Raw genomic sequence first — 26,269 nt, 5'->3', positions numbered from 1 at the left:
CCCTCCCTCCCTTCTGCACCCCACCCCCCAATTTTGTGAGTATTAATGGCCTACCATATAATTTCCATACCCATATGTGGCCCTTGGGCCAAAAAGTTTGCCCACCCCTGCCATAGACAGTCTTTTGTTTTGTTAAGTGACCACTACAGCTGAAATCACTGATAATCAGGACTAAGTGCTTAGGCCTGCTGTGGAACAGTGTTTCTGTGGAAGAGACAGCCCAGTCTGCACTAGCAGCGAGGTTCCCCCACTGAGAGCTCAGCTGAAATCACTTGAAGTTGGGTGGAACCTCAAGAGACCAACTTGCAGAGGTCACAGTGGCAGGTGGCAGCAGAAGGTGATGGTGCAGGGCCATTGGCAACACAGCGATGAAGTGAATGGTGACACAATGAACAACAGTGGCCAGAGCAAACAGTGAGCAGCTGGAGGAACGAGCAAGGTGCTTTCTTGCCCACCACCTGGGAGGTGAACTCATGTGAAAGCACCTCTGAACTCTGAGTCTCCACTGACCAAGGACAACACCGGTGAGAGTTAATGAGACTGTTAAGATTGCTGGAGACACAACACAGTTCATGTGAACAAACATGGCTGTGGCATCATACTTTCTATTTAAGCAAGAGATACCACACACTACAAACTGGAGGCCAATGTTAAGTGCATTGTCACTTGTTCATCCTGAAGTTGAACACTGGTGCCAAACAAGACCAGCAAATGCTCACTATCTTTCTGCAAGAAACTCAACTGACTGGCAAGAAGCATGTGGTGCAACAGTGAAAGACTCAACAGCTGAAAAAGTGAAGAACTCTCTCACAACATTCAAAAAATTTGCATACGGGGCTGATGAATGCATCGATGCAAATGAGCAACAAGTATTAAGTCATTGTGTACGTTATCTTGATGTCAGTGGTAGGTCAGTAGATGCATTTCTAGATGTTCAAGTTATAGAAGACACATCAGCTGCATCTGTGACAACCCACATCTTAGAAGAGTTAGATGCTTGTCAATTGGACCCCAAACAGATGGCTGTTTGTGCATTTCATGGAGCTGCAGACTTCTCTGGAAGACACGGTGGAGTACAAGCTTTGCTCAGAGAAAAGTGTAACCCTAATCTCTCCTGTACACACTGCAGAGGCCATATACTCCAACTAGTGCCAGTACGAGCTGCAGACTCTTCAAAAGACATTTAAAAAGCTATAAATTTAATGTCTTCATTGTATTATTTTTTCAGCAAGAGTCCAAAAAGATTGAATATCTTGGAAAATATAGAAGATACACTCGGACTGAAGTTCAAATTAGTACAACCGGGGAAACCCTCTGGCTTTATCATGAGCAATCCGTGGCTGTTGTCTTAAAATTACTCCAGCCATTATTACTGACTTTGGAAAGTATCTACCAAGATGGGATGGATCTAAGTAGTGAGGCTGGTGGATTACCTTTGCTACTACGTTCAGAGAAGACTACTGCCATTCTCTTTCTTGTAATTCTACTGTTGAAACCATTTGGGTCATTAAACAATGCCATCCAGGCATCTGCTACAACAGTGGTAGATCTTTGTCCAGCAACAGAAGCTACATTTGGATGAATCAGAGAGCTATCCATTGAAAAAGTACTGGAAGAAGCAAAGACTTCAGTTCAGAAGTTGACTAATGAAGACATTAATATTGAATCCTTAAGTGAAGAGGACAAGAAGTGTTTGTTAAGACAACTGAAAAAGTACACAGACTTGATTCTTAAAAATCTACAACAGCGACTTCTAGATACTACTCAACCTCTACGTAGCTTTTACAGATCCCTGTCCTATAAAACACCGACAGTTGAGCAGCATGAAGCACTAGCAGAAATGGGGCTGCCATGTACTCAGGACAGAATAGAGAATTTGAACACAGAGTTGAATATCATACGACGAATGAATGAAGATTTTACTTCAACTTCTTTTTTATTTTGGCTTGAACCGATCTTTGTGTTATGTTTCCTGGGATGAAAGAAGTAGGAATTCATCTCTTGCTACTCCCAGTCACAACAGCTACAGCTGAGCATTCTTTTGCATCATTGAATAGAATTTTGTGTTCTGAAAGAAGTCGCCTTCTGCCTGATCATGTGAATGAACTAATGAGCATATCAACTGAAGGAATGGAAGTACTGTACACACAAGAAGCCACCAAAGATGAACGCATTGCATTCAAGAAGTTCATTAACAGAGTTGTGCAAAATTATAACAAGAAACCAAGAAGGATGTAGATGTAGTGCTTCATAGAAGGCTTGAGTAGCCAATTTTAATTTGTGTGATGATTTTAAAACATGAGTTAAATCTAATAAAATAGTCATGAAACATTTTTCCGTTTTTACTATGGTGCCATACAGCCCACCATCACCCTCATGGTCTCACCCCTCATCAGCCCTGCCCCCTACCCCGTATATTTGAACGCTCCACCTAATTTCAATTCCTGGGGAAAACACTGCCCGGGCAGCTCTTACTACAGTCTAGGGCTGTGGTTCTCAAACTGTTGTACTTTCACATAGCAAACCTCTGACGTGTAACCCCTCCTTATACATTAAAAACACTTTTTAATATATTTTAACACCATTATAAATGCTGGAGGCATAGCAGGGTTTGAGGTGGAGGCTGACAACTTGTGACCCACACCCCATGTAATAACCATGTGACTCCCTCGGGGCCCCAACCCCCACTTTAGGGTGACCATATGTCCTGTTTTGGCCAGGACAGTCCCCTTTTAAGCCCTACCCCGGACTTCCCAACTTTTTTTGGCAAAAATGGGCATTTGTTCATCATCAGTTGGCAAGAGCAAATGGAACAAATGCCCAGTTTTGCCAAAAAGGGACTTGGGGCGGGGGCAGCTCCACGCGGGGGGGAGGGGAGAAAGAGGGAAGGAGAGGGGCTTTGGGGGTGCAGCTCTGCACAGGGGGAATATGCTCAGTGCTCACCCTACCACAGCTCCTGTGTGCCTCTATCTGGCCTGGCCAAAGGACGGGGCCCCAGGAGGAGGTAGAGGAGGAGGGGTGGGGGTGGGGGATGGAGTTCCGGCCTGCTTGAAATGAATCAAATTTTAAAAGCCTCTGATATAAAAAAGATTAAGGAAATTTGTTATACACCATCGCCATCTACTGGGTACCAGTGGAAGTAGAAAAGACACTAAGAGCTGAAATCTCAGCACCCATTTGGCACATGCCCAACAAGAATCAGAGAGTGGCCTCCTCCAACGAGACCTGAAGCTAGAGTACATAAAACTGAGGTCACAATGTGCTCGAGAGCGTAGATTGAACCTAACACAAGAAGCTGCAGAATCCGAAGTGCAACTGATGCCTGGACTAGACATATGGAAAGGACTCTTCCCCCTCCCAGGGTTAGGAGGATAAGAGGTAGTGAGATTTCTTTTCAAAGATTAGAAAGGGAAAAAACAACCTTTAATATAAATAACTGCACGTTATCTTGCTGAGTCTACACTCCCTAGTGATACCTCAGATAACCGTATTTTAGATTTTAACTCCTTTGTAAGTCCAATCAAATTGGCGTAGAGATTTTCGTCACACGTTCTTGTCAACTGCTGCAAATGGCCCACTTTTATTATCACTACAAAAGGTTCCCCCCCCAGCCCCCGCTCTCCTGCTGGTAATAGCTCACCTTACCTGATCACTCTTGTTACAGTCTGTATGGTAACACCCATTGTTTCATGTTCTCTGTGTATATAAAATCTCCCCACTGTATTTTCCACTACATGCATCCGATGAAGTGAGCTGTAGCTCACGAAAGCTCATGCTCAAATAAATTTGTTAGTCTCTAAGGTGCCACAAGTACTCCTTTTCTTTTTGCTTTTAATATTGTAAACTTGTCCCTTTTGCACCAATCTAGCCAAAGAGAAGTAACCATGCTCTTTAAAATGCCTTACAGACAAGTACACCTTTGCACTTGTGATAAATGTGTTAGGTACTAACAGATTGAGAATTGTTGATCCATAAGTAAATGTAATGAGAAATTTTGGTAATTTGCATTGTTCTCTGATATAACTACTCAGCCTCAAACTCTGGTCTGTGATAATTGCTTGTAAGACCGTATTGTGTTGTAGTACACACACTTGGCTGTGTCTACACTTGTGTCGGGAACTGTTGATTGTTTATGTTAATGTGATTCTGGTGAATTAATAAATTGTTGATTGGTTAAGAACAAGCAAGTGAGCAGTACTTCTCAATCAGGAAAGTTGACCTGAAAAGAACCTAGTGCTAAACTAATAAGCTAACATTCCCTGGACTCAGTGAAAAGGGTTTATCCTATTGGATTCTATTACATATTGGTAAACATAATTTGTTAGATTTCAACTTTAAAAATCTAACAGGAATGCTGGCAAATTCGTAAACTGACCCCCTTTCACACTTAATATCAAAATACATTTTTTCTTTTATGCTAGGCAGAGGGATTACCTGATGCTCTCCATACTTGGCCCACCAGAGCAATCACTGACTTCCAAGGGAGTGGGATCAGGGCCACAGTTTTCATTCTTCTCAGTGGTATCCTCTTTTTCCTTAATATCATGCTCAGAAGATGAGGGTTTTTTTTCACCTGTTATCAAAATACGTTACTTGGCATAATTCCTTCTACCTGGTTTACTTATGTTTAACATATTAATAGCTCAAAAATCAATAATGCTACTTAGCATTTACGAAGTGCTTTATATGTTCAAAGAACTGTATGGACGCTAAATAATTAATATCACAATACTCCTAACAGGTAGCTAAGGTAAACAGTAGCAGGTTACAAATAGAGAAACTGAGGCAATGAGGTAAAATTATTTGGCCAACGTCCAACAGTGAGTCACTGGTAGAGCCGAGATTAGAACTCAGGGGCTCCTGACTCCTAACCCTGCGTTTATTTTTCAAGACCACACTGATCCATAATATTAATTTATCCATGAGATACTAAATTCTGCATTACAAGGAGTTCAGAAAAGTATAACAACATCTTTACTACAATCTTATGGAGGGGGTGAACAACACACAAAACTCACAGATGACAATTCATTAGGAGACACTGCTATCACCAAAAAGCAAAAAGAAATAAAAGTTACTTAGAAGTGTTTTAAAAAAAGGGGGGGGGGGAAATAATGAATGGGTCTCAATCTGAAAAAAAAAATTGAAGACAAAGTATGAGGGGCCTAATAACCTAAAACAGATTATTTGGTCTATTTTAAAATTCTTGAGTAGTCTCTCAGTGTCACTACGGACCTTTTTTGCTTGTAGTTTTCTTTCTGAGTAAAATTGAAGTCTGTGTATCTTAATTATAGTATGTTGAAATCCTTCTTCCATACTCATTGCTGTTAATTTCATCCTTCTACTCTTACATCCTGTTCTCTAGATTTCATAATTCCTCAAAGTTTGTTGTCTCAGAAACTAACACCCTTCTTTGTAGCATTCTGTTAACCCAATATTTACTGTTGAATCAAACTAAAGCTTCTAGCTAACTACAACTGATATTTTTTCAGTGGGTTCAAAAAGACTGTCATGATTGAATTTATTATTTTACCCATATTCCTGATTCAGGGCCTGATCCAAAGCCCGTTAAAATCAATGGGAAAAACTCCACTGTGGTGTGGTCCATTATGCCCAGCTTCTTTTCTGCAGCTACTATTTATATTACTTTTCTGCAAACAGCCATTGTTGCTAATCCATTTGAAATTAGTTCTAAATTAAATCTTCCTCTCCAAAGTAACCAGCCCATAAAAAACTTCACTAAATACACTTACCGTAACAGCTTGGCTTTTGATCAGAAGTACCTTCCAATGATTTACTAGATTCATAGTCATCAATCTGTAAAAGTTTTCTTTCTTCTGCTGATTTCCATACAAAATCAGCACTTACAATGGGGAGTCGATACTTCTCAATAGTTTTCAGATGATAAGAGCTGAGTACAGCAACATTATCCACAATGACATGTGTACACTAAAAACGAGGTTAAAATCACAGCCATTATGCAGATGCAAAAATAGGTAACTACTGCAGTTTACTAGTTCGTTTACTCAATACTAATTTCCTATTAGTAAACAACATAGTGAATGCCAGTGAAACTGATGTCAATTCTGAGGCTAAAATAGAGAAAGAACAAGTTAAAAATTACTTAGACAAGTTAGATATATTCAAGTCACCAGAGCCTGATGAAATACATCATAGAATACTCAAGGAGCTGACTGAGGAGATATCTGAGCCATTAGTAATTATCTTTGAAAACTCATGGCAGATGGAAGAGATTCCAGAGGACTGGAAGAGGGCAAATATAGTATCAATCTATAAAAAGAGGAATAAGGACAACCTGGAGAATTACAGACCAGTCAGCTTAACTTCAAGTACCTGGAAAGATAATGGAATGAATAATCAAGCAATCATTCGCAAACATCTAGAAGATAGTAAGGTGATAAGTAACAGTCAATGAGCATTTGTCAAGAACAAATTGTGTCAAACCAATATAATAGCTTTCTTTGACAGGGCAGCAAGCCTTGTGGATGGGGGAAGCAGTAGATGTGGCATATCTTTTCATAAACAAACTAGTGGAATATAGCCTAGATCAGTGGTGGGCAACCTGCAGCCCATCAGGATAATCCGCTGTGGCCCACGCTGCTTCCCGCAGCTCTCATTGGCCGGGAATGGCGAACCATGGCCACTGGGAGCTGTGGATGGCCATGCCTGTGGATGGTCAATGTAAATAAACTGTCTTATGGCCCACCAGTGTATTACTGTGACAGGCCACAGATTGCCCACCACTGGCCTAGATGGAGCTACTATATGGTGAGTGCATAAGTGGTTGGAAAACTGTTCCCAGAGAGTAGTTATCAGTGGTTCACAATCAAGCTGGAAGGGCATATCAAGTAGGTCCCGCAAGAATCAGTCCTGAGTCCAGTTCTGTTCAATATCTTCATAAATGATTTAGACAATGGCATAGAGAATACGATTATAAAGTTTGCAGATGATACCAAGCTGGAAGGGGTTGCAAGTGCTTTGGAGGATAGGATTAAAATTGAAAATGATCTGGACAAATTGGAGAAATGGTCTGAAGTAAACAGGATGAAATACAATACGGACAAATGCAAAGTACTCCACTTAGGAAGGAACACATACAAAATGGGAAATGACTGCCTAGGAAGGAGTACTGCGGAAAGGGATCTGGGGGTCATAGTGGATTACAAGCTAAATATGAGTCAACAGTGTAACACTGTTGCAAAAAAAGCAAACATCATTCTGGGGGTATATTAGCAGGAGTGTTGTAAGCAAGATACGAGAAGTAATTCTTACCCTCTACTCTGTGCTAATAATGCCTCTTCTGGACTATTGCGTCCAGTTCTGGGTGCCACATTTCACGAAAGAGGTGGACAAACTAAAGAAAGTAAAGAGGAGAGCAACGAAAATGATTAAAGGTCTAGAAAACATGACCCATGAGGAAAGATTGAAAAAATTGGGTTTGTTTAGTCTGGAGAAAAGATGACTCGGGGGGGGGGGAAGGGGGGGAGAGACACGGTAACAGTTTTCAAGAGTGGGCCTGTTATAAAAAGCCAGTCAGCTGTGAACCAGCTGAGTGGTGAACAGCAGAGAGGCTAACAGAGTGAGTTTGCCTGGGATCTGTCTGAGAGGAGGTACGCTAAGGGCTGCATTAGAGAGGCTGTGTTGGTGAGTATCTGAGTGTCTGTTGTGGGGACAGTTTGACTGTGTGTTTGCTTGGTTGTTTGAAAAGTGTGAATTGGGAGTGCTTTGTTCCAGGTGAGCTTTGAGTGGGCCTGACTGTTATAAAAAGCCAGTCAGCTAGAACCAGCTAAGTGGCAAACAGCAGAGAGGCTAACAGGGGGAGTTTGCCTGGGAGTTCGCCTGGGTAGAACCCACTGGGGCTTACATCTTGCTGGCTTCTCTGAGTAGTTACTACAACTCCTGAGGAAGCTCGTAAAAGGAAAGTAATATGGATGGGGAGCGTTCAGCTGTTGTGACCTGCACTGGATGTGCCATGTTTGTCTTTCTTCCACAGGACAAAAGTGACTTTGTCTGTACAAAGTGCAAGCTGGTCTCCATATTGGAAGAGAAGGTTCAAGGTCTGGAGAAACAAGTATCGAGAAACTGAAGATTTCCTGGACAGACGTCAGGATATGCTTCTACGGGCACAATGTTCTGAAGATTCAGAGCAGGCTGCGCAGCGGGGACGGGAGGACGGTGAAGAAATCTGGCAGCATGTGACCTCCAGAAGAAGAAAGGGGAGCGTCCATGTACCAACAGTGCAGATACAGGTAAGCAACCGTTTTCATGCTCTCTCCATAGGTACTAATGCGGAGAGTGGACTGGATGATACATCTGAGGGAAGGGAACAGAAGGAGACTCTGCCGATCGGAAGGCATGAGATGTACAGTCCTAGGGATGGGGGTTCCATGACCACCGCTCCCAAGAGGAGGAGGCGGGTGGTGGTGGTGCGGGACTCTCTCCTCAGGGGGACTGAGCCATCTATCTGCCGCCCCGACCGGGAAAACCGAGAAGTCTGCTGCTTGCCAGGAGCTAGGATTCACGATGTGATGGAGAGAATGCCGAGACTCACGAAGCCCTCGGATCGCTACCCCTTCCTGCTTCTCCACATGGGAACCAATGATACTGCCAAGAATGACCTCGAGTGGATCACTGCAGACTACATGTCTCTGGGAAGAAGGATAAAGGAGTTTGAGGCGCAAGTGGTGTTCTCGTCCATCCTCCCCGTGGAAGGAAAAGGCCTGGGTAGAGACCGTTGAATTATGGAAGTCAACGAATGGCTACGCAGGTGGTGTCAGAGAGAAGACTTTGGATTCTTTGACCATGGGATGGTGTTCCAAGAAGGAGGAGTGCTAGGCAGAGACGGGCTCCACCTAACGAAGAGAGGGAAGAGCATCTTCGTAAGCAGGCTGGCTAACCTAGTGAGGAGGGCTTTAAACTAGGTTCACCGGGGGAAGAAGACCAAAGCCCTGAGGTAAGTGGGGACGTGGGATACCGGGAGGAAGCACAAGCAGGAGAGCGCGAAAGGGGAGGGCTTCTGCCTTATACTAAGAAAGCAGGACAAACAGCAAGCTATCTCAAGTGCCTATACACAAATGCACGAAGCCTGGGAAACAAGCAGGGAGAACTGGAAGTCCTGGCACAGTCAAGGAATTATGATGTGATTGGAATAACAGAGACTTGGTGGGATAACTCACATGACTGGAGTACTGTCATGGATGGATATAAACTGTTCAGGAAGGACAGGCAGGGCAGAAAAGGTGGGGGAGTTGCATTGTATGTAAGAGAGCAGTATGACTGCTCAGAGCTCCGGTATGAAACTGCAGAAAAACCTGAGTGTCTCTGGATTAAGTTTAGAAGCGTGAGCAACAAGGGTGATGTCGTGGTGGGAGTCTGCTATAGACTACCGGACCAGGGGGATGAGATGGACGAGGCTTTCTTCCGGCAACTCACGGAAGTTACTAGATCGCAGGCCCTGGTTCTCATGGGAGACTTCAATCACCCTGATATCTGCTGGGAGAGCAATACAGCGGTGCACAGACAATCCAGCAAGTTTTTGGAAAGGGTAGGGGACAATTTCCTGGTGCAAGTGCTGGAGGAACCAACTAGGGGCAGAGCTCTTCTTGACCTGCTGCTCACAAACCGGGAAGAATTAGTAGGGGAAGCAAAAGTGGATGGGAACCTGGGAGACAATGACCATGAGATGGTCGAGTTCAGGATCCTGACACAGGGAAGGAAGGAGAGCAGCAGAATACGGACCCTGGACTTCAGAAAAGCAGACTTTGACTCCCTCAAGGAACTGATGGGCAGGATCCCCTGGGAGAATAACATGAGGGGCAAAGGAGTCCAGGAGAGCTGGCTGTATTTTAAAGAATCCTTACTGAGGTTACAGGAACAAACCATCCCGATGTGTAGAAAGAATAGTAAATATGGCAGGCGACCAGCTTGGCTTAACAGTGAAATCCTTGCTGATCTTAAACTCAAAAAAGAAGCTTACAAGAAGTGGAAGATTGGACAAATGACCAGGGAAGAGTATAAAAATATTGCTCGGGCATGCAGGAGTGAAATCAGGAAGGCCAAATCACACCTGGAGTTGCAGCTAGCAAGAGATGTTAAGAGTAACAAGAAGGGTTTCTTCAGGTATGTTAGCAACAAGAAGGTGGTCAAGGAAAGCGTGGGCCCCTTACTGAATGGGGGAGGCAACCTAGTGACAGAGGATGTGGAAAAAGCAAGTGTACAGTCTTCATGAACTAGGTCAGCTCCCAGACTGCTGCACTGGGCAGCACAGCATGGGGAGGAGGTGACCAGCCCTCTGTGAAGAAAGAAGTGGTTCGGGACTATTTAGAAAAGCTGGACGAGCACAAGTCCATGGGGCCGGATGCGTTGCATCCGAGAGTGCTAAAGGAGTTGGCGGATGTGATTGCAGAGCCATTGACCATTATCTTTGAAAACTCATGACGATCGGGGGAGGTCCCGGACGACTGGAAAAAGGCTAATGTAGTGCCCATCTTTAAAAAAGGGATGAAGGAGGATCCTGGGAACTACAGGCCAGTCAGCCTCACCTCAGTCCCTGGAAAAATCATGGAGCAGGTCCTCAAGGAATCAATTCTGAAGCACTTAGAGGAGAGGAAAGTGATCAGGAACAGTCAGCATGGATTCACCAAGGGCAAGGCATGCCTGACTAATCTAATCGCCTTCTATGACGAGATAACTGGCTCCGTGGATGAGGGGAAAGCAGTGGACGTGTTGTTCCTTGACTTTAGCAAAGCTTTTGACACGGTCTCCCACAGTATTCTTGACAGTAAATTAAAGAAGTCTGGGCTGGATGAATGGACTATAAGGTGGACAGAAAGCTTACTAGATTGTGGGGCTCAACGGGTAGTGATCAATGGCTCCATGTCTAGTTGGCAGCCAGTATCAAACAGAGTGCCCCAAGAGTCAGTCCTGGGGCTGGTTTTGTTCAATATCTTCATTAAATGATCTGGAGGATGGTGTGGATTGCACCCTCAGCAAGTTTGCAGATGACACTAAACTGGGAGGAGCGGTAGATACTCTGGAGGGTAGGGATAGGATACAGAGGGACCTAGACAAATTAGAGGACTGGGCCAAAAGAAATCTGATGAGGTTCAGCAAGGACAAATGCAGAGTCCTGCACTTAGGACGGAAGAATCCCATGCACCGCTACAGACTAGGGACCGAATGGCTAGGCAGCAGTTCTGCAGAAAAGGACCTAGGGGTTACAGTGGACAAGAAGTTGGATATGAGTCAACAGTGTGCCCTTGTTGCCAAGAAGGGCAATGGCATTTTGGGATGTATAAGTAGGGGCATTACCAGCAGATCGAGGGACATGATCGTTCCCCTCTATTCGACATTGGTGAGGCCTCATCTGGAGTACTGTGTCCAGTTTTGGGCCCTACACTACAAGAAGGATTTGGAAAAATTGGAAAACGTCCAGCAGAGGGCAACAAAAATTGTTAGGGGACTGGAACACATGACTTATGAGGAGAGGCTGAGGGAACTGGGATTGTTTAGTCTGCGGAAGAGAAGAATGAGGGGGGATTTAATAGCTGCTTTCAACTACCTGAAAGAGGGTTCTAAAGAGGATGGATCTAGACTGTTCTCAGTGGTAGCAGATGACGGAATGAGGAGTAATGATCTCAAGTTGCAGTGGGGGAGGTTTAGGTTGGATATTAGGAAAAACTTTTTCACTAGGAGGGTGGTGAAACACTGGAATGCGTTACCTAGGGAGGTGGTGGAATCTCCTTCCTTCGAAGTTTTTAAGGTTAGGCTTGACAAAGCCCTGGCCGGGATGATTTAGTTGGGGATTGGTCCTGCTTTGAGCAGGGGGTTGGATTGGATGACCTCCTGAGGTCCCTTCCAACCCTGATATTCTATGATTCTAAGTACAATAAATGAGGAGGGTGAAAAAATGTTCTTGTTAACCTCTGAGGATACGACAAGAAGCAATGGACTTAAATTGCAGCAAGGGAGGTTTAGGTTGGACATTAGGAAAAACTTCCTGTCAGGGTAGTTAAGGACTGGAACAAATTGCCTAGGGAGGCTGTGAAATCTCCGTCATTGGAGATTTTTAAGAACAGTTTACACAAACACCTGTCAGGAATGGTCTAGTTATTACAGAGTCCTGCCTTGTGTGCAGGGGACTGAACTAGATGACCTCTTGAGGTCCCTTCCAGTCCTACGCTTTTATGATTCTACACTAATCCAAACAAAAATACAAGACCTAATGCAAGACCTGTCATTTTGTGTGACGCCTTCCCTCGGTGATGAGGAGAAGAATAATGGCCTGGTAATTTTTCTCCTGGAAAAAGACTACCATCAAAAATGACACAGTAAAACAAAGTAAAGGTGGAACATGTGGTCCTTTTGTGGACAGAAAGGATATTGCTCTTAATTTTTATGTGTCATCTAGAGATTACAGTGATAGATACATTACAACTGCACTGATAAATAGAACTATTTATATTAAAACTTCATACATGAAAGCACTCTCACTCATTCTATCTGCACCATTTGTGATTTTTCTGCCAGAGGCAAAAGTTAACCTTCTTCCATATTCATTAGGGGAAAAAAAAGTGAAATATACCTCATGATTTAGCACAAAATAAATTATTCCACCATTTTCTTTAATGCATGTTCTCAGTCTGTTCTTCTCCTGAATGGGTAAATGTTTCATTTTAAGAAAGAACACACAGTTTGCAAAGATTCCCACAGTCATCCTATTAAAAAACAAACAAACAGTGTTTTAATTCACAAAACTTCCAGAATTTCCTTGCATACCATACCCCACCCAAGTGACCTATCACCAAACATTACATTCTTGTCTACACTAGGGACATTCAAAAAGATTCCACTGTTATTAATACTCTTTTCAGTTCCATCAACAAGGCCACTCTGAATTGGTTTTAACCATAGTTTCTGAAATGCTGCTGAACAGTGTCTGGCCTGGTCTAGACTTGCAGATAAATCATGTTCCAAATCAGTTTAGCTGCACCTGTTGATCACATCTGTTATTAGCAGTGGGCAATTTTCTTATCTTAGACAAGGCCAAAATGACTCTGTCTCTTACTGACACAATAGCATTACAGTACATGCAAATTCCTAGAGCCCTGCGGGGATACAAAATTTGTATCTGCATCCAATCAGTGATCCGCAAGCAGTGAGCACATTGGAAAGTTGGCGCATATAGCTCCAGCCCTGGAGTCGGTGTCTATACAAGGAGCCACATATTAACTTCTGAAGACCCGCATGTGGCTCCGCAGTAGGTTGACCAGATAGCAAGGGTGAAAAATCGGGACAGGGGGTGCGGGGTAATTGGCACCTATATAAGACAAAGCCCCAAATATCAGGACTGCCCCTATAAAACCAGGACATCTGGTCACCCTACTCAGGAGCCACAGGTTGGCCACCCCTGACATAGGGGAAAGTGAAATCCACATGATGTTCACACAAAATATTATGAAAAATTCCCACTTTGTCACATCACACACAAAAATACTACATTAAAAGAACAATATGTTTGCAAATTCAAGCTCTCAGAAGTTAGGAAATGCCCAAATCAAGCAACCTTAATTGAGCTTCTTTGTGTGTATACATTATGATCACATGCTATTTTTCCCACACTATTTCTGCCTCATTCACTGCACAGGATGGACTGCGCTCGGTGATGAATCAGTATTGCGTAGTTAAACCACTGCCCATTTGTTGAAGCAGTTGGAATGAGTGGAACAATGGAAATCTTCTGAGACTACCTGAAGTGGTGAAAATCTTACCAGATCAATAGAGCTCTTGCCATTTTGGTCCCTTTGATGTGAATAGTCATATAATTTCAGCACTGTCAGACCCAAACCTTAGACTGAACCTAAACTGGATTTGAATGCAGTTTCCACAGTCCATCTCAAATCCTCCTCTGAGAATGTACAGTTGCCAAAAAAAAGGATTTTCTCAATATAACCTCTAGAACAGACTGTGGCCCGCAACCCCCTTTTAAAATTTGATGTCATACTCACATTTAGAAAAATAATGTACCATATTTGTGCAGCCAGAGCAATGAGATTATTTCTAGAGTTTAAGGTAAATGAAAATAATTACAAATGTCGATCTAGCCAACACACCCAGATCTGATCCCGCAATTCAAGAAACAACCCAAACAGATGGCAATAATTCCCAAGAAAGCACCAAAAAGGGCATTCCATATTACACTTTCTCTGTCAAACTACTTACTGCTCAACTAGAAAAGAGAGAAGTTTCTTAAAGAGATGAGGCCTGCAAATACAGTTAACATCTGAATCACCCAGTAAACAGAGGAGGAAGTGCAAATCCAAGGAGAGGAAAGATTTCACTCTCCCTCATCTTCCCCCTTATTCGTCTGCAACCTAATAAGAAACACACGTCTATAGATGTAAAGAAGCACCCGAGTCCACCCCTAGACTAAAATCTAGTGTTACAGAGTGAGACAAACTGGATAAACTCACTTGCTGGGAGCGAGCTTCCTGCCAGAGGGATCTTCCAGTATCTGCAAAGATGTGTGACAGAGGCTGCGTGTAATGACTGGAGGGGGTGGAATGTTCTCCTGTTCCAATGGTACTAAAGGGAAAGGACTGTCCAAACGGCACAAAAGACAGCACTGACTACGAAGCAGACGATCAACAGAATTGAACAAGAAGCAGGTTCTCCTACTGGGCAGCAGGAGCCGCACCGGAAATGCACGTAGACGGCGATATTGACAGTGCAAGTGAATTCTGGGGGATCTTTTAGGGATTAGGAAACTGAATCCAGCCCGCCCGTTTCATCCCTCTGGAGAATACAGAGTGGACGCTACAATACTGGAGCTGCCGGGCTGGGTTTTCCGCCGCTGTTTCTTTCGCTTTGTTGATGGGTGGAGATGATTTTACTCTCTCTTTCTGCGTCTATGACAGACTCTTCTCCACCCATCCCCATAGGGAGAGACTTCAATACAGACAGCAAAATCCTCCCCCTGGCTAGTGACCCAAATACATGTTTGTTGTATTAGTTTTATAGATATAATAAAAGCATAATAGTGTCACTCATCAGCCAACTATGCCCTGTTCCAATCAGGCACCTTTATTTAGGGATCAGTTTGCTATTAAGGATTAACACAAAAGGGTTTGCATTTTACTTCCACACACAGATTTCCAAAATCAGTCTAATCTGACCAGGTATTTTTACCTGATATAGGATCTGAATTTAGCTTGTGCTCTTTGACGAATTTTAACGAAGGGTTTGCCTTCATTTTTTGGAGCTGCAAAGCTTCACAATAAGGGTCCATCCACACTATGCAAGTAACTCATTGATGACAATGGTTGTCAGCAATGAGCCTGACACCAATCACCCATCAACTGAAGTTGAAAAGGATTTGTTTGCTAGACAAGGCAGCTTTCCCCAATACTGTTATGCAAAGGTATTAAACTGTTTTCAGTACCAGTAGAGGCAAATGAGGGGACATGTGAGGGTGGAAGCAAAGGGGAATCTGTTGCCGACAATCATTGGCTATAAGCCTCTGCAATCTAAATCCATGCTAGTGGGCCTCCACAGAACCCTATTAACCTCAATGGGATTTCATGAGGACATTGAGATGAAAATGCAAGATTGGAGCCATTGTTAGCAATGGGGTTTATTTTGTTTTTAGCATAGATGAGAAGTCAAAGAGAAATCTTTGGCGGGCCCACAGGGTTTTCATTATAAACAAATACTGAAGGCAAATCACTACAATAATTTATTTAAAACTTTATAATAGAGAATCCCAAAATTCAGTAGTTTCAAAAAAGGATATAAGGTAAATGTGGAAGTTCTTGCCTTTTACACAGCGCTAACTACATCATCAGTGGCACAGTGTATGCAGTATGGGGAACAGTCATTTAGAAAAGATGTAGACAGACTGCAAACGAAGGATAAAGAAAGGTTTATGGACAGGTGCCTGCTGACAGTGTGTGCGGGGGGGGGCACAACCCCCAAACAGCTGGAGTCAAGCCCCCCACTCTTCCGAGAGCCCTTCCCGTTCTGGAAAGCAGCAGCCCTTCTGTGAAGCTCCCAGATGTTCCTCTGTCTCTTCCCCCCAGAGTTGAAGCACAAGCAGCAGCAGCAGCTCCCAGTGTTCCTCCCCTTCTGCCTCTCCCGCTCCCTGCCCCAAGCAGGCCTGGCTCAGCTGTTCCACAGGGAGGGGCCCTGCGGCACCATGTGACCCTGTCTGCCTATGCTTCGCCTCTGTTTAGACTGGAGGGAACCACACTTAGAGGATATATGGAAGAAATTGTTTCATGTTCTCTATGTATATAAATCTCCCCACTGTATTTTCCACTGAATGCATCCGATGATGTGAGCTGTAGCTCACGAAAGCTTATGCTCAAATAAATTGGTTAGTCTCTAAGGTGCCACAAGTACTCCTTTTCTTTTTGCTAATACAGACTAACACAGCTACTACTCTGAAACCTGGAAGAAATTAAGAGATACTAAGGTTACGACCAATACTGGCAACTAGCAAGGAATTAAAATGCTGTATCTAGTTCGTGCAAACCGGAGCCCATTGTTCCACTCTCTCCCCTCATACAAAGGTGTGGAGACAAGTCCCAGCCTGTTATGTACCACTGGTTGCTGGGTGTACAATGGTGAGTCACCTGCTGCTGGAACTGAGGGCTGGTCACCTAACGCCTTTGTTACCTGCAAAAAGAAAAGGAGTACTTGTGGCACCTTAGAGACTAACCCATTTATTTGAGCATAAGCTTTCGTGAGCTACAGCTCACTTCATCGGATGCATACTGTGGAAAGTGTAGAAGATCTTTTTATACACACAGTGTGTGTGGGGGGGGAGGGGGTGAGAAAACCTGCATTTGTGCTGGAAATGGCCCAACTTGATTATCATACACATTGTAAGAAGAGTGATCACTTTAGATAAGCTATTACCAGCAGGAGAGTGGGGTGGGGGGAGGTATTTTTTCATGCTTTGTGTATATAAAAAGATCTTCTACACTTTCCACAGTATGCATCCAATGAAGTGAGCTGTAGCTCACGAAAGCTTATGCTCAAATAAATGGGTTAGTCTCTAAGGCGCCACAAGTCCTCCTTTTCTTTTTGCGAATACAGACTAACACGGCTGTTACTCTGAAACCTTTGTTACCTGGAGACCAAAAGTGTTCACATACCTGCCTAAAATGGGAAACTTACAAAGCTCAACACTTCCCCTTTTGTTTACTCCTGCCCTTCCCCCTTCCCTGTTCAATTGACACCAAAAGACTGTTATTAAACAAACACGCGCACGCCCTAGGCAGGTAACATTCACCCAACACGACTCTAACGCCTCCTAGACCACCCTGGCAGGCCCATGCCTCAGTTTATGATTATTTTACAAGACTGCAGAGCTGCTGGCGGTGGCACCTGCAGCACCCCGGCCGTGGCTGGCCAGCAGTCCTGAGATGTTGTAGGCTGTCCTGAGAAACCCTCGGCCCCTAAAAGCCTGAGGCTCAACTTAGCATCCCACTGTCCAACGTCGCTCATAGTCACCTCCCCAACCCGGGAGGCGGAGAGGGGTCGCCCGGTGGAGAGGGGAGGGGAGCTCCCTCAGCCAGAGCCGGGGGCTGCAGGAGCAATGTGGGGAGGAGGAGGTGACTGATGATTCAGTCCCGCCCTCTAACTGCCACAGGCTGGGGAAGGTGGGGGGGGAGCTCGAGATTTACCATTGAAGCCCAATAACGTCCCGGCTGCTGGCCGAGGCTCTCGGGAGCTGTAGTTCGAACGCCGAAGGCTCCCTCCCAGCCCGGAGAGGAAGTCGTCGAGTTGGGACTACAACTCCCACAATACCCCGGGCCCGGCATTGTCCCTCCTGTGGCGCTGGGAGGCGGCACGATGGCGGCAGGTCTGTAAAGGGAGCTGGCGGGGGGCGCTGGGCCGAGGGGCTGTCGGTACGTAGGGCATGAGGAAGCCGGGCCTAGGCCGCGCTTGGCTCAGCGGGTGCCTGGATGGGGGTCGTGCGGAGTAACTGCCTGGGTGCGCAGGGCTGGGGGTGAGCTGTCGGGCCGGGGCAGCAGCTGTGGCGGTCCCCTACTGGGAGGGGCTGCTTTCGGGCCCCCTCCCCCACAGGTGTTGAGGGAGGGGCGAGGTTCTTGGCGGGGGGAGGCTGTTGTGCCCCCCCCCCACTATTCACGGGGGGTGATGGTGAGGTACGCACACCATTGGGACAGGGCAGGCGTTGGGCCCCGTGGCGGGGTGTCCCTCGCTTGTAACAATCGTGCCGTGGTGAGTCCCTCGCACCCAGTGGTTGTGTCAGGGCGTGAGGCACGTCGGCCCGTGTCCAGGCGCTGGGGTGGGGGAGATGCTGCGGGTGATGAGGGCGCATGCCGCTGTAGTTTGTTCTGCCCTCCCCGCAGCTGCACTGTTGAGTGTATGAGGGGAATGTTACCAGGCTTGCTGCCCACTCGCTTCAAAACTGATGTGATGTCCCACCTGCCAAGTCTTCTCTGTCAAGAGGGAGACGGTCTCCTTCGTACGTTCATCTAAAGACAGTTTTTAAAAGCATCGACTTCTCATGAAAACAGGACTTTTGCTTTGTGTGCTTTAGAACCATTGGAAAACTCCCTGGCCGGAATTGTCAAGGCTTGACGTGTGTAGTCTGGGGAACCCTGTCGCCCCCCACCCCCCGGGGTTGTAATATGAGTGCCCGAGTGGGAACTCCCCCGTCCCTGTCTTGCCCCATTGTTGTAACAGTTTGCAATTCAATTGCACTTCAGAAGCTCTAACAGGGTTTAGGCTTAAGAATATGTTGTACCCTGAACAAGAGCAGACACAAACTAGGACCCTCTGAATGAAGGGTTTTCAAAAAATGAGCAAGGTTTTAAGTGTTTAACTTTCAGTGAAACACAGTAAAATTCACCACATCTAGATAGAGAGACTTTAAACGCAGCCTTAAAATAAATGCCAAATGCGTCGTCTTGGCATCTCCTCAGTAATTTTTTTCTCTTCCCACTTTTGGGGACCCTATTTAAAAATCTCAGGGCTCCATCACTCTAAATATGTTACTTGATTCACTGCTTATATGCTGTATCTTTTGGCATGTTTGGAATGTTATTCATTTACTTGATTGCAATGGATACTAAATTTAAAAGCATCATTGTTTGTTTTGCTTTACATAATGTGTATTCCTCAGCAAGTAGTTGTTTAAGTGGGTTCTATTGTATTAGGAACAATACACAAGGATTCAGTTTTATAAATATATTGAGTGGATTGTAAGCAATTTTATGTATTATTTGTAGGTACATTTAACAGCTTTTTTTTATCCTTTTTCACGTGTAACTTTCAATACCTGGAAATACTTTTTTTTTTTTTTTTTAAAGTTGACAACCAAACCAAACAGATGTTACTTTGCCAGTTGTACTGCTGCTTGCATAACAGATTAAATTGAAATTCATTTTTCCAGATGGTCACTGCTGCAGATTTAAATAGTGAACAAAATTTTATCATACACTGGATGTCCAATGCTTCCTGTTCCAGAGACATACTAAATCTTAGTTTCCATGTTTGGAAAACAAATAGAGAGAGAAGTCATCTGGAACTGTAAACATTATAAGTCACCCAGTTAAAATGCTGCATGTTTCAAACTGCTGTTCTATAAGTGAAGACTCCATGCATGAAGAACAAATCTTGGAGTCTGGCAGCCCAGGTGGACTTCAGTTAAATACAACTGAAACAACTTTTCCAGTTGCAGCATTTCATTTGGTCAAGAAAAAACCCATGTTAACACTTAAAGATGCTCCAGCTCTGTGGAAAGCCCCTAAAACTGACACTGTATGTGATGAGGTGGATGATCAGAATGAAGCAGATTACAGTGATCCACTTCTACAAAAGCTTGAACAGGTAAAAAAAACATTTTTTCCCTTGACATGCATTCATTAGGATTTCTTGTTATAGTCTATAATTACATCTTCTGTTAACTGCAAGGTGACTGCAGCTACCTAAACATGGCAAGAGGTATTGCTTTTACTTTCAGAACAACGCTAGTTTAAAGAGTGAATTCCAAATCACAGTAAATCATTAATCTAGCTCTCTCTTCTTCATAATACTCAATATTAAGGGCCGAACCCTGGTCCCATTCTGAAAGTGAGTTGCTTTAAGTTAGAGTATTTATTTGTTCAGCTATTTTAGAATGTTCCATCATCTGTTCCACTGAAGTTGAGAGAAAACAATGCAGTTTTTAAAACCTGTAGTACTAAAATGTTATGTTAAAGTGCAGTTGGAAATCTGAAAGCTAAAGAGACACAGTGAGGAATTTCAGTTTTGTTATCCATTTCTTCTATAGCAAAATATTCTGTTAGTCCTGAGAAAATTTATATACCAATATATTTGGCTTTAAAATCTCTCTCCATTTGAGTAGTTTTGCATCTGGGGAGGAAATGACATACTCTGCCTCTGTGTGGGCATAGGGCTGCACTCATTTAGATGCCATGGCAGGATCAGGGACCATAGGATTGAACTGGACAGCTGAGTACATCACCTACATGTGATCACATACTGGGTGCACAGCTTTATGTTTGGACATACACTAACAGCTTATTTTTTAAGTTAAATTTAGATGAGGGAAAAGACTATAAAACCAGACGTGGGTAATCAAGATAAAATTTATAAACAGAAGATGAATCTTTTGAGTCTTGAGTAGACTTCACGTTTTCGAAGTGCTGTTAAATTTTTTTTTTTTTTGTACAATACTTACAATACTTCTGCACTAAAGATGAATGAGGAATAAAGGAATATGCAGGTTCTGGAAGCTACTTGAATTGCCATTTGATTATAATTCTTGTTTAATTTGGGTTAGGTAGATAAAGTATTGGAGTCAGATTATTATGAAAACAAAGCCCTCTTTGATAACATTGAAAATAAAACGAGACACTCCATATCAAAATGTCACAACTCACCCTAAAAACTGTGTTTTTTCAAAAGTATTTTACATATGAATAAGTAAATGAATACATCACTAATATGGAATAATGATGAGGTGCAAAGACTATACGTTATTTTATGTTGATATTTAAAGAGGAATTGTTGATGGTTTAAAGAGCACCGTGTGCCTCTTTAAAAGCATTGATGTTCTATTTAGAAATCATTTTCTGAATGGGGGGTGTGTGTGTGTGTGTGTGTGATATGTTTTGGAGGTGGTTACTTTCCTGTTTGTTTAACGAAGACACCAGCATGAGAATAGAACACTTTGGGAGGAAGTACAATTTAGTGGTAAGAATACAAGAGTTGGAGTCAGGACCTGGAATCTGTTCTCAACTTGTCACCTCTATTCATGTTTGAGTAGTATTTTACTTTTGCAAGTAATCTTTGTTTTCAATGGGATTTCCTGTGGAATAAGGCACTATTATGTAAGGGTGGCAGTTAGTGGCCCATGGTTGTCACTTAATACCTCTGTACTTTAATCAGTATAAAACTTCCCTACCTCACTGGGGCATTATGACTCTAAATGGTCTTTAGTGCTTCTTGTTTTTCATTTGCTGTGTCACATCAAAGCCTTTTCCTCTGTAACTAACTGAGATGTCACATGTTATATTATGACTTCAAATAAGAAATGAGCAAGATGAATTCCTATGATAAGGATTTCATTTTCATTAGATATTTCAAGTATTAATAAAAAGGTACTAGTACAAACGTAAGTATTAGCTGAATCTTGATATTTTTCAAAAGAATTTTACAAAAAAAGTCTTCAAGGTGGGGTTTTCTATATAATTTACAAGTTGGTCCGTTTAAAGGCTAGTGGAACTATTAAAGAATTGGGCACTGATGGAAATACCTTCAGTATAATTTGTTTAAAAATGTACCATTAGTGAGTGAAGGGCTTAGTTTTAACATAGCTTGTTTATATCCTGTTCAAATGCTACTTGTTATAATAAAGCATCTTCAGGCAAGAAATATAAAAAGCATTTCATGCTAGTTAATCTCATGTAGATTCTAAGAAAACTATTGACTTCAAACACACTTAATTTTTATGCTTGATAAAGCTAAAAGAAATACAACATAAGAAACAAGAACAGCTGAAGAAGCAACAGATGGAACAACTTCAAAGGCTTATGGAAGAGCAAAAGAAACTACTTATCATGGTATCTGGCCATCAAGGACTTCCTGGTAAGTGGAGAAGTAAGGTATACAGTATACCTTAAGGAAATTGAACACTTTAATTTTAATATTCTACTTAAAATGTTGAGTACTGTTTTCACACACTATCACAAAACTACTGGATTAGTCCCAGGTAAACGCTGCATTATTTAAAATAACATTTTAAAAACTGGTTTCAGAGTAGCAGCCGTGTTAGTCTGCGTCTGCAAAAGGAACAGGAGTACTTGTAGCACCTTAGAGACTAACAAATTTATTAGCGCATAAGCTTTTGTGAGCTACAGCTCACTTCATCGGATGCATAGAATGGAACATACAGTAAGATAGATATCTATCTATCTATACACACACACACACACACATACATACAGATCAATTGGAAGTTACCATACAATTGTGACAAGTTTTTTTTTTTTTCTTTCTCCTGCTGATAATAGCTCATCTTAACTAATTAGCCTCTCACAGTTTGTATGGTAACTTCCAACTTATCTGTGTGTGTGTGTGTATATATCTTACTATATGTTCCATTCTATGCATCAGATGAAGTGAGCTGTAGCTTACGAAAGCTTATGCTCTAATAAATTTGTTAGTCTCTAAGGTGCCACAAGTACTCCTGTTCATTTTAAAAACTACTACTCAACATTCATATTACAGTAGCATCCAAACACCTCAACCAGGACTGGGTTCTTGTTGTGTTTGGTGCTGTACAAACACGTAGCATGATAGGGCCCTTGCTTTGGAGAACTTAGTCTAAATAGAAAAGAAAGAAAAATAGTGAAAGCTCGACAACATAAAAACAAAATTAAAAAATGTGACTCTTAAACTTGCCCCCCAAAACATTTCCCTTTCCCTTCTCTCTGTTCAGCTGTCTCAGAAAACCTGCTTCATCACTGTTGACCCTAAGTCCCTTTTTTCACTCTTCCCCACCCCACAGAAATACCCTTAGGCTATTTCTGGAGGGGAAGGGAAAAAAAACCCTTGGCTACAGATTGGCCAGATGTATGTAAAAGTACCTGGACCCCTATCCCTAGGAACATGTGACCAATCCAATTCTGGAACTGCTGTCTCCTCCTCGCAGAGACAACAATATTGTAATGGAAATACAAAGCATAATGCATCTTTCCCCCTCCCCCTTCAAGACTATGCTCGAAAGTCAGAAGATCTGAGTCAATGATGTCGACATCCAGCTAGTTTAAACACTGTGACTTACTTGCCACCACCTGTGTACCAGAATCTCAGTGGAGATAATGCTCTATCCTGGATGATCTTTCTTTTGTTTCTTCACATACACAAGAGTGAATTACTACAAAAGTTAAACGACAAGGAATTCATCTGATGTTTGAAGAGCAGTTTATCTTCAGATTCTGTCAGTGAGAAACAGTGTCTAGATCAGCAGTTCTCAAACTGTGGGTCGTGAGCCCGTTTTAATGGGGTTGCCAGACCTGGCTTAGACTTGCTCATGCCAGGGGCTGAACCCAAAACCCCAGTGTCTGGGGCCGAAGCCTGAGAGCTTCAGCCTTGGGCAGTGGGGCTGAGATTACAGGCTCCCTGCCTGGCAAGGGCTTTAGCTTTGCCCCCTCCCTCCCCCCCCCCTCCCCCCGGGGTGGCAGGGATTGGACAGGCTCAGGCTTCGGTCCCACCTCCTGGGATCATGTAGTTAATTTTTTTTTGTCAGAAGGGGGTAGTGTGCAATGAAGTTTGAGAACCCCTCGTCTAGATGCATCTCTGAAAATGTAAAGCGATTGGAAGAACAAGGACCACAAAAATACTACTGGTTAGTTAAATTTATTGAAAGACCCAATTTTCTAGATAAGCTGGAGTCTTTTCATAGTTACTGATCTTAGTATCTTCCTAGGCTACTGTAAACATTTAGTTTTCTTTTAATTATTTGTTTGCTTGATGGTAATTGAATCCTAGTTGCCTGTCAATAGACTATATATTTGTCAGCCAATGGGCCTAATTCTACCCTTATTGAAGTCCAATGGGAGTTTTGCCATTCACTTCAATGGAGCAAGATCAGGTCCTTTATATCGTGTGGCCTCGTGCTTTTTAACATTTTTGTCAATGAGCTGAAAGACAACATGAAATTATTACAGATAAAGTTTGCAGATGACACAAAATTGGGGGAAATGGTAAATAATGTAGAGGACAGGTCCCTGATACACAATGCTTAGATCACTTGACAAGTTGTGTGCAAGCATCAGTATGCATTTCAGTACCATCAAATATAAAGTCACATCTGGGAACACAGTATGCAGGTTGTACTTACAGGATGGGGGACTCTATCCAGGAAATAATTGACTGTGCTACTGGAGTATTGCGATCACAGTGGATAATGAACTGAACATGAGCCTCTAGCGCGATGCAGAGGAAGTTAGACTTGATCATAGTCTAGAAGTGGAGAATAAAAATTTGATAATAGATGATTTTTCAACCTGGTAGACAAAGATATAACAGAATCCAATGACTAGAAGTTGAAGCTAGACGTATTCAGAATGGAAATAAGGTGCACATTTTTAAATGACCCTAAGTATCCATTGGAACAACTATCAAGAGTTGTGGTGGATTCTCCAACGCTGGAAATTTTTAATTCAAGATTGGATGTTCTAAAAGATAAACTCTAGTTCAAAAAGGAATTAATTGAGGGAAGTCTCATGGCTTTGTGTTACCCAGGTCAGACTAAATAACAATAGTCCCTTTTGACTTCATAATCTGTGAATCGCCTCTGAATGTTGTTCCTGGTTTTTAAATACAAGCTGAAAACTTGTAGAAAAAGAGACAAATATCCATGATTTCATAGGAGAAAGCACTTGGTGTCCAAAACAAAAGATGGAAAACTCTGTTGGAGGTGAAGACAGTGACGCTGATCATTTATGTTCAAGAAATGTAGATTTGTCTGGAAGTCCCAATGGAAGAAAATGCTTACAAGCAGCTAACATAGAGGAAAGGTAAATATAAGCTTATATATAATAGTTTTATCCAATCTTTTTTGACCAAGTTCTAAGACCTGATTGATTGAAAGTGGTTTAAAATTTAATATTTGTATTCGAGTAGTATCTAAAGCTCCAACCAAGTGGGCCCCCATTCTGATAGGCATTATACAGAGAGATGGCAAAAGAAGTCCCTGCCCCTAAATTCTTATGGTGTGGCATAACAGGTGGATGAAATAAATGAGTCTAGGGATAAGGTAATGGTAAACCAAAATCATGTTTTGGCATAGCTTTACTGTGCACAACTATAATTGTAATAAGCCAATCCAGTAGCAGTAATCACAACTTTCTCTGGCATAGCTATTATCAGATGGCTTTTTTCTGTAAGCATCATGGCAGAGGTGAGTCTGAAGGAGAGATGTGGAAGAGGATAAGGTGATGACTTTATACATTTTGAGAAGGAGGCATTCTCTTGTGTGTGGGTGCAGGGGAGAAAGAATGAAGGTGTTTGGGGTGTAAAATGGACTAATGGGTGGTAAAGACTGGCATTACTGATGAAGCGAAACCAAAATGAACATGGGGTTAAATAGAATAGGGCTAAATTGTGCATGTCCTTGAAAGCATGGACAGGAAGTCTGTGTTTGATGCAGTGAAAGAGGAGGGGTGATGTATTCAGAGTGACAGGCTAGGAAGATGACCTTAACAGTAGCATTTTGAATGCACTCAGTGCAAAATTGGAGAAGTCAAGACACAAGGGGTATGTCTACACTGCAATAAAACACCTGCAGTTGGCCCATGTCAGTTGACTGTGGCTTGTAGGGCTATAAAATTGCAGTGTAGATGTCTGGGCTCAGGTTGTCACCCGGGTCTGGGACCACTCCCTGCTCTTGGACATCTACACTGCAATTTTATAGCCCTGTGGCCTGAGGCCCATGAGTCTGAGTCAGCTGACATGGGCCAGCCATGGGTGTTTAGGGCAGTGTAGGCATTTGGAACGTGACCAGAGCCTGGATAAGAGATTGACATAGTGGAAGGATCAGGTCTTTGACATCCAGTGTAAGAAGAAGCAGCAAGATTTAGACGTGCTGTGACCGGGGTCCTAGTGGGGAGCCAGCTGTGGTCACTCAATTAGGGTGAATGGCAAAGAATGGGGCAGACAATACCCATAAAGCTGGTGGATATTCCAATACCTAGATTTACCAAGACAG

At 43.0% G+C, this 26,269-nt stretch overlaps 2 protein-coding genes across 16 annotated transcripts in view; one reads left to right on the top strand and one right to left on the bottom strand.

Annotated features, from left to right (window-relative positions):
• PARP4 (poly(ADP-ribose) polymerase family member 4) overlaps positions 1-14,891 on the bottom strand; it is a 114,336-nt gene extending 99,445 nt beyond the window's left edge. For 3 of the 7 annotated variants that reach the window (XR_006286120.1, XM_043530233.1, XM_037890600.2), the window contains exons 1-4: positions 14,493-14,744; positions 12,605-12,737; positions 5,754-5,949; positions 4,435-4,573 (exon numbers count right to left, since the gene is read on the bottom strand). Coding sequence is in view for 6 of the 7 variants with exons in the window: in XM_043530233.1 (XP_043386168.1) it covers positions 4,435-4,573; positions 5,754-5,949; positions 12,605-12,736 (467 nt within the window). In the remaining variant the exon portion in view is untranslated. Of the gene's footprint in view, positions 1-4,434; positions 4,574-5,753; positions 5,950-12,604; positions 12,738-14,492 lie in introns of all 7 variants that reach the window. The other 4 variants (XM_037890587.2, XM_037890611.2, XM_043530224.1 and 1 more) reach the window with 4 other exon arrangements.
• Positions 14,892-16,498: 1,607 nt separating this feature from the next.
• The window catches only part of CENPJ (centromere protein J), a 34,497-nt gene continuing 24,726 nt past the window's right edge, over positions 16,499-26,269 (top strand). For 2 of the 9 annotated variants that reach the window (XR_006286119.1, XM_043530185.1), the window contains exons 1-3: positions 17,703-19,881; positions 22,020-22,143; positions 24,932-25,079. Coding sequence is in view for 6 of the 9 variants with exons in the window: in XM_043530185.1 (XP_043386120.1) it covers positions 19,609-19,881; positions 22,020-22,143; positions 24,932-25,079 (545 nt within the window). In the remaining 3 variants the exon portion in view is untranslated. Of the gene's footprint in view, positions 16,644-17,511; positions 19,882-22,019; positions 22,144-24,931; positions 25,080-26,269 lie in introns of those variants that run through there. The other 7 variants (XM_043530166.1, XM_007059129.4, XM_027821583.3 and 4 more) reach the window with 7 other exon arrangements.

This window comes from Chelonia mydas, chromosome 1 (assembly GCF_015237465.2).
Source record: "Chelonia mydas isolate rCheMyd1 chromosome 1, rCheMyd1.pri.v2, whole genome shotgun sequence".
Lineage (NCBI taxonomy): Eukaryota > Metazoa > Chordata > Testudines > Cheloniidae > Chelonia > Chelonia mydas.
This window is presented reverse-complemented; position numbering and strand designations above follow the sequence as displayed.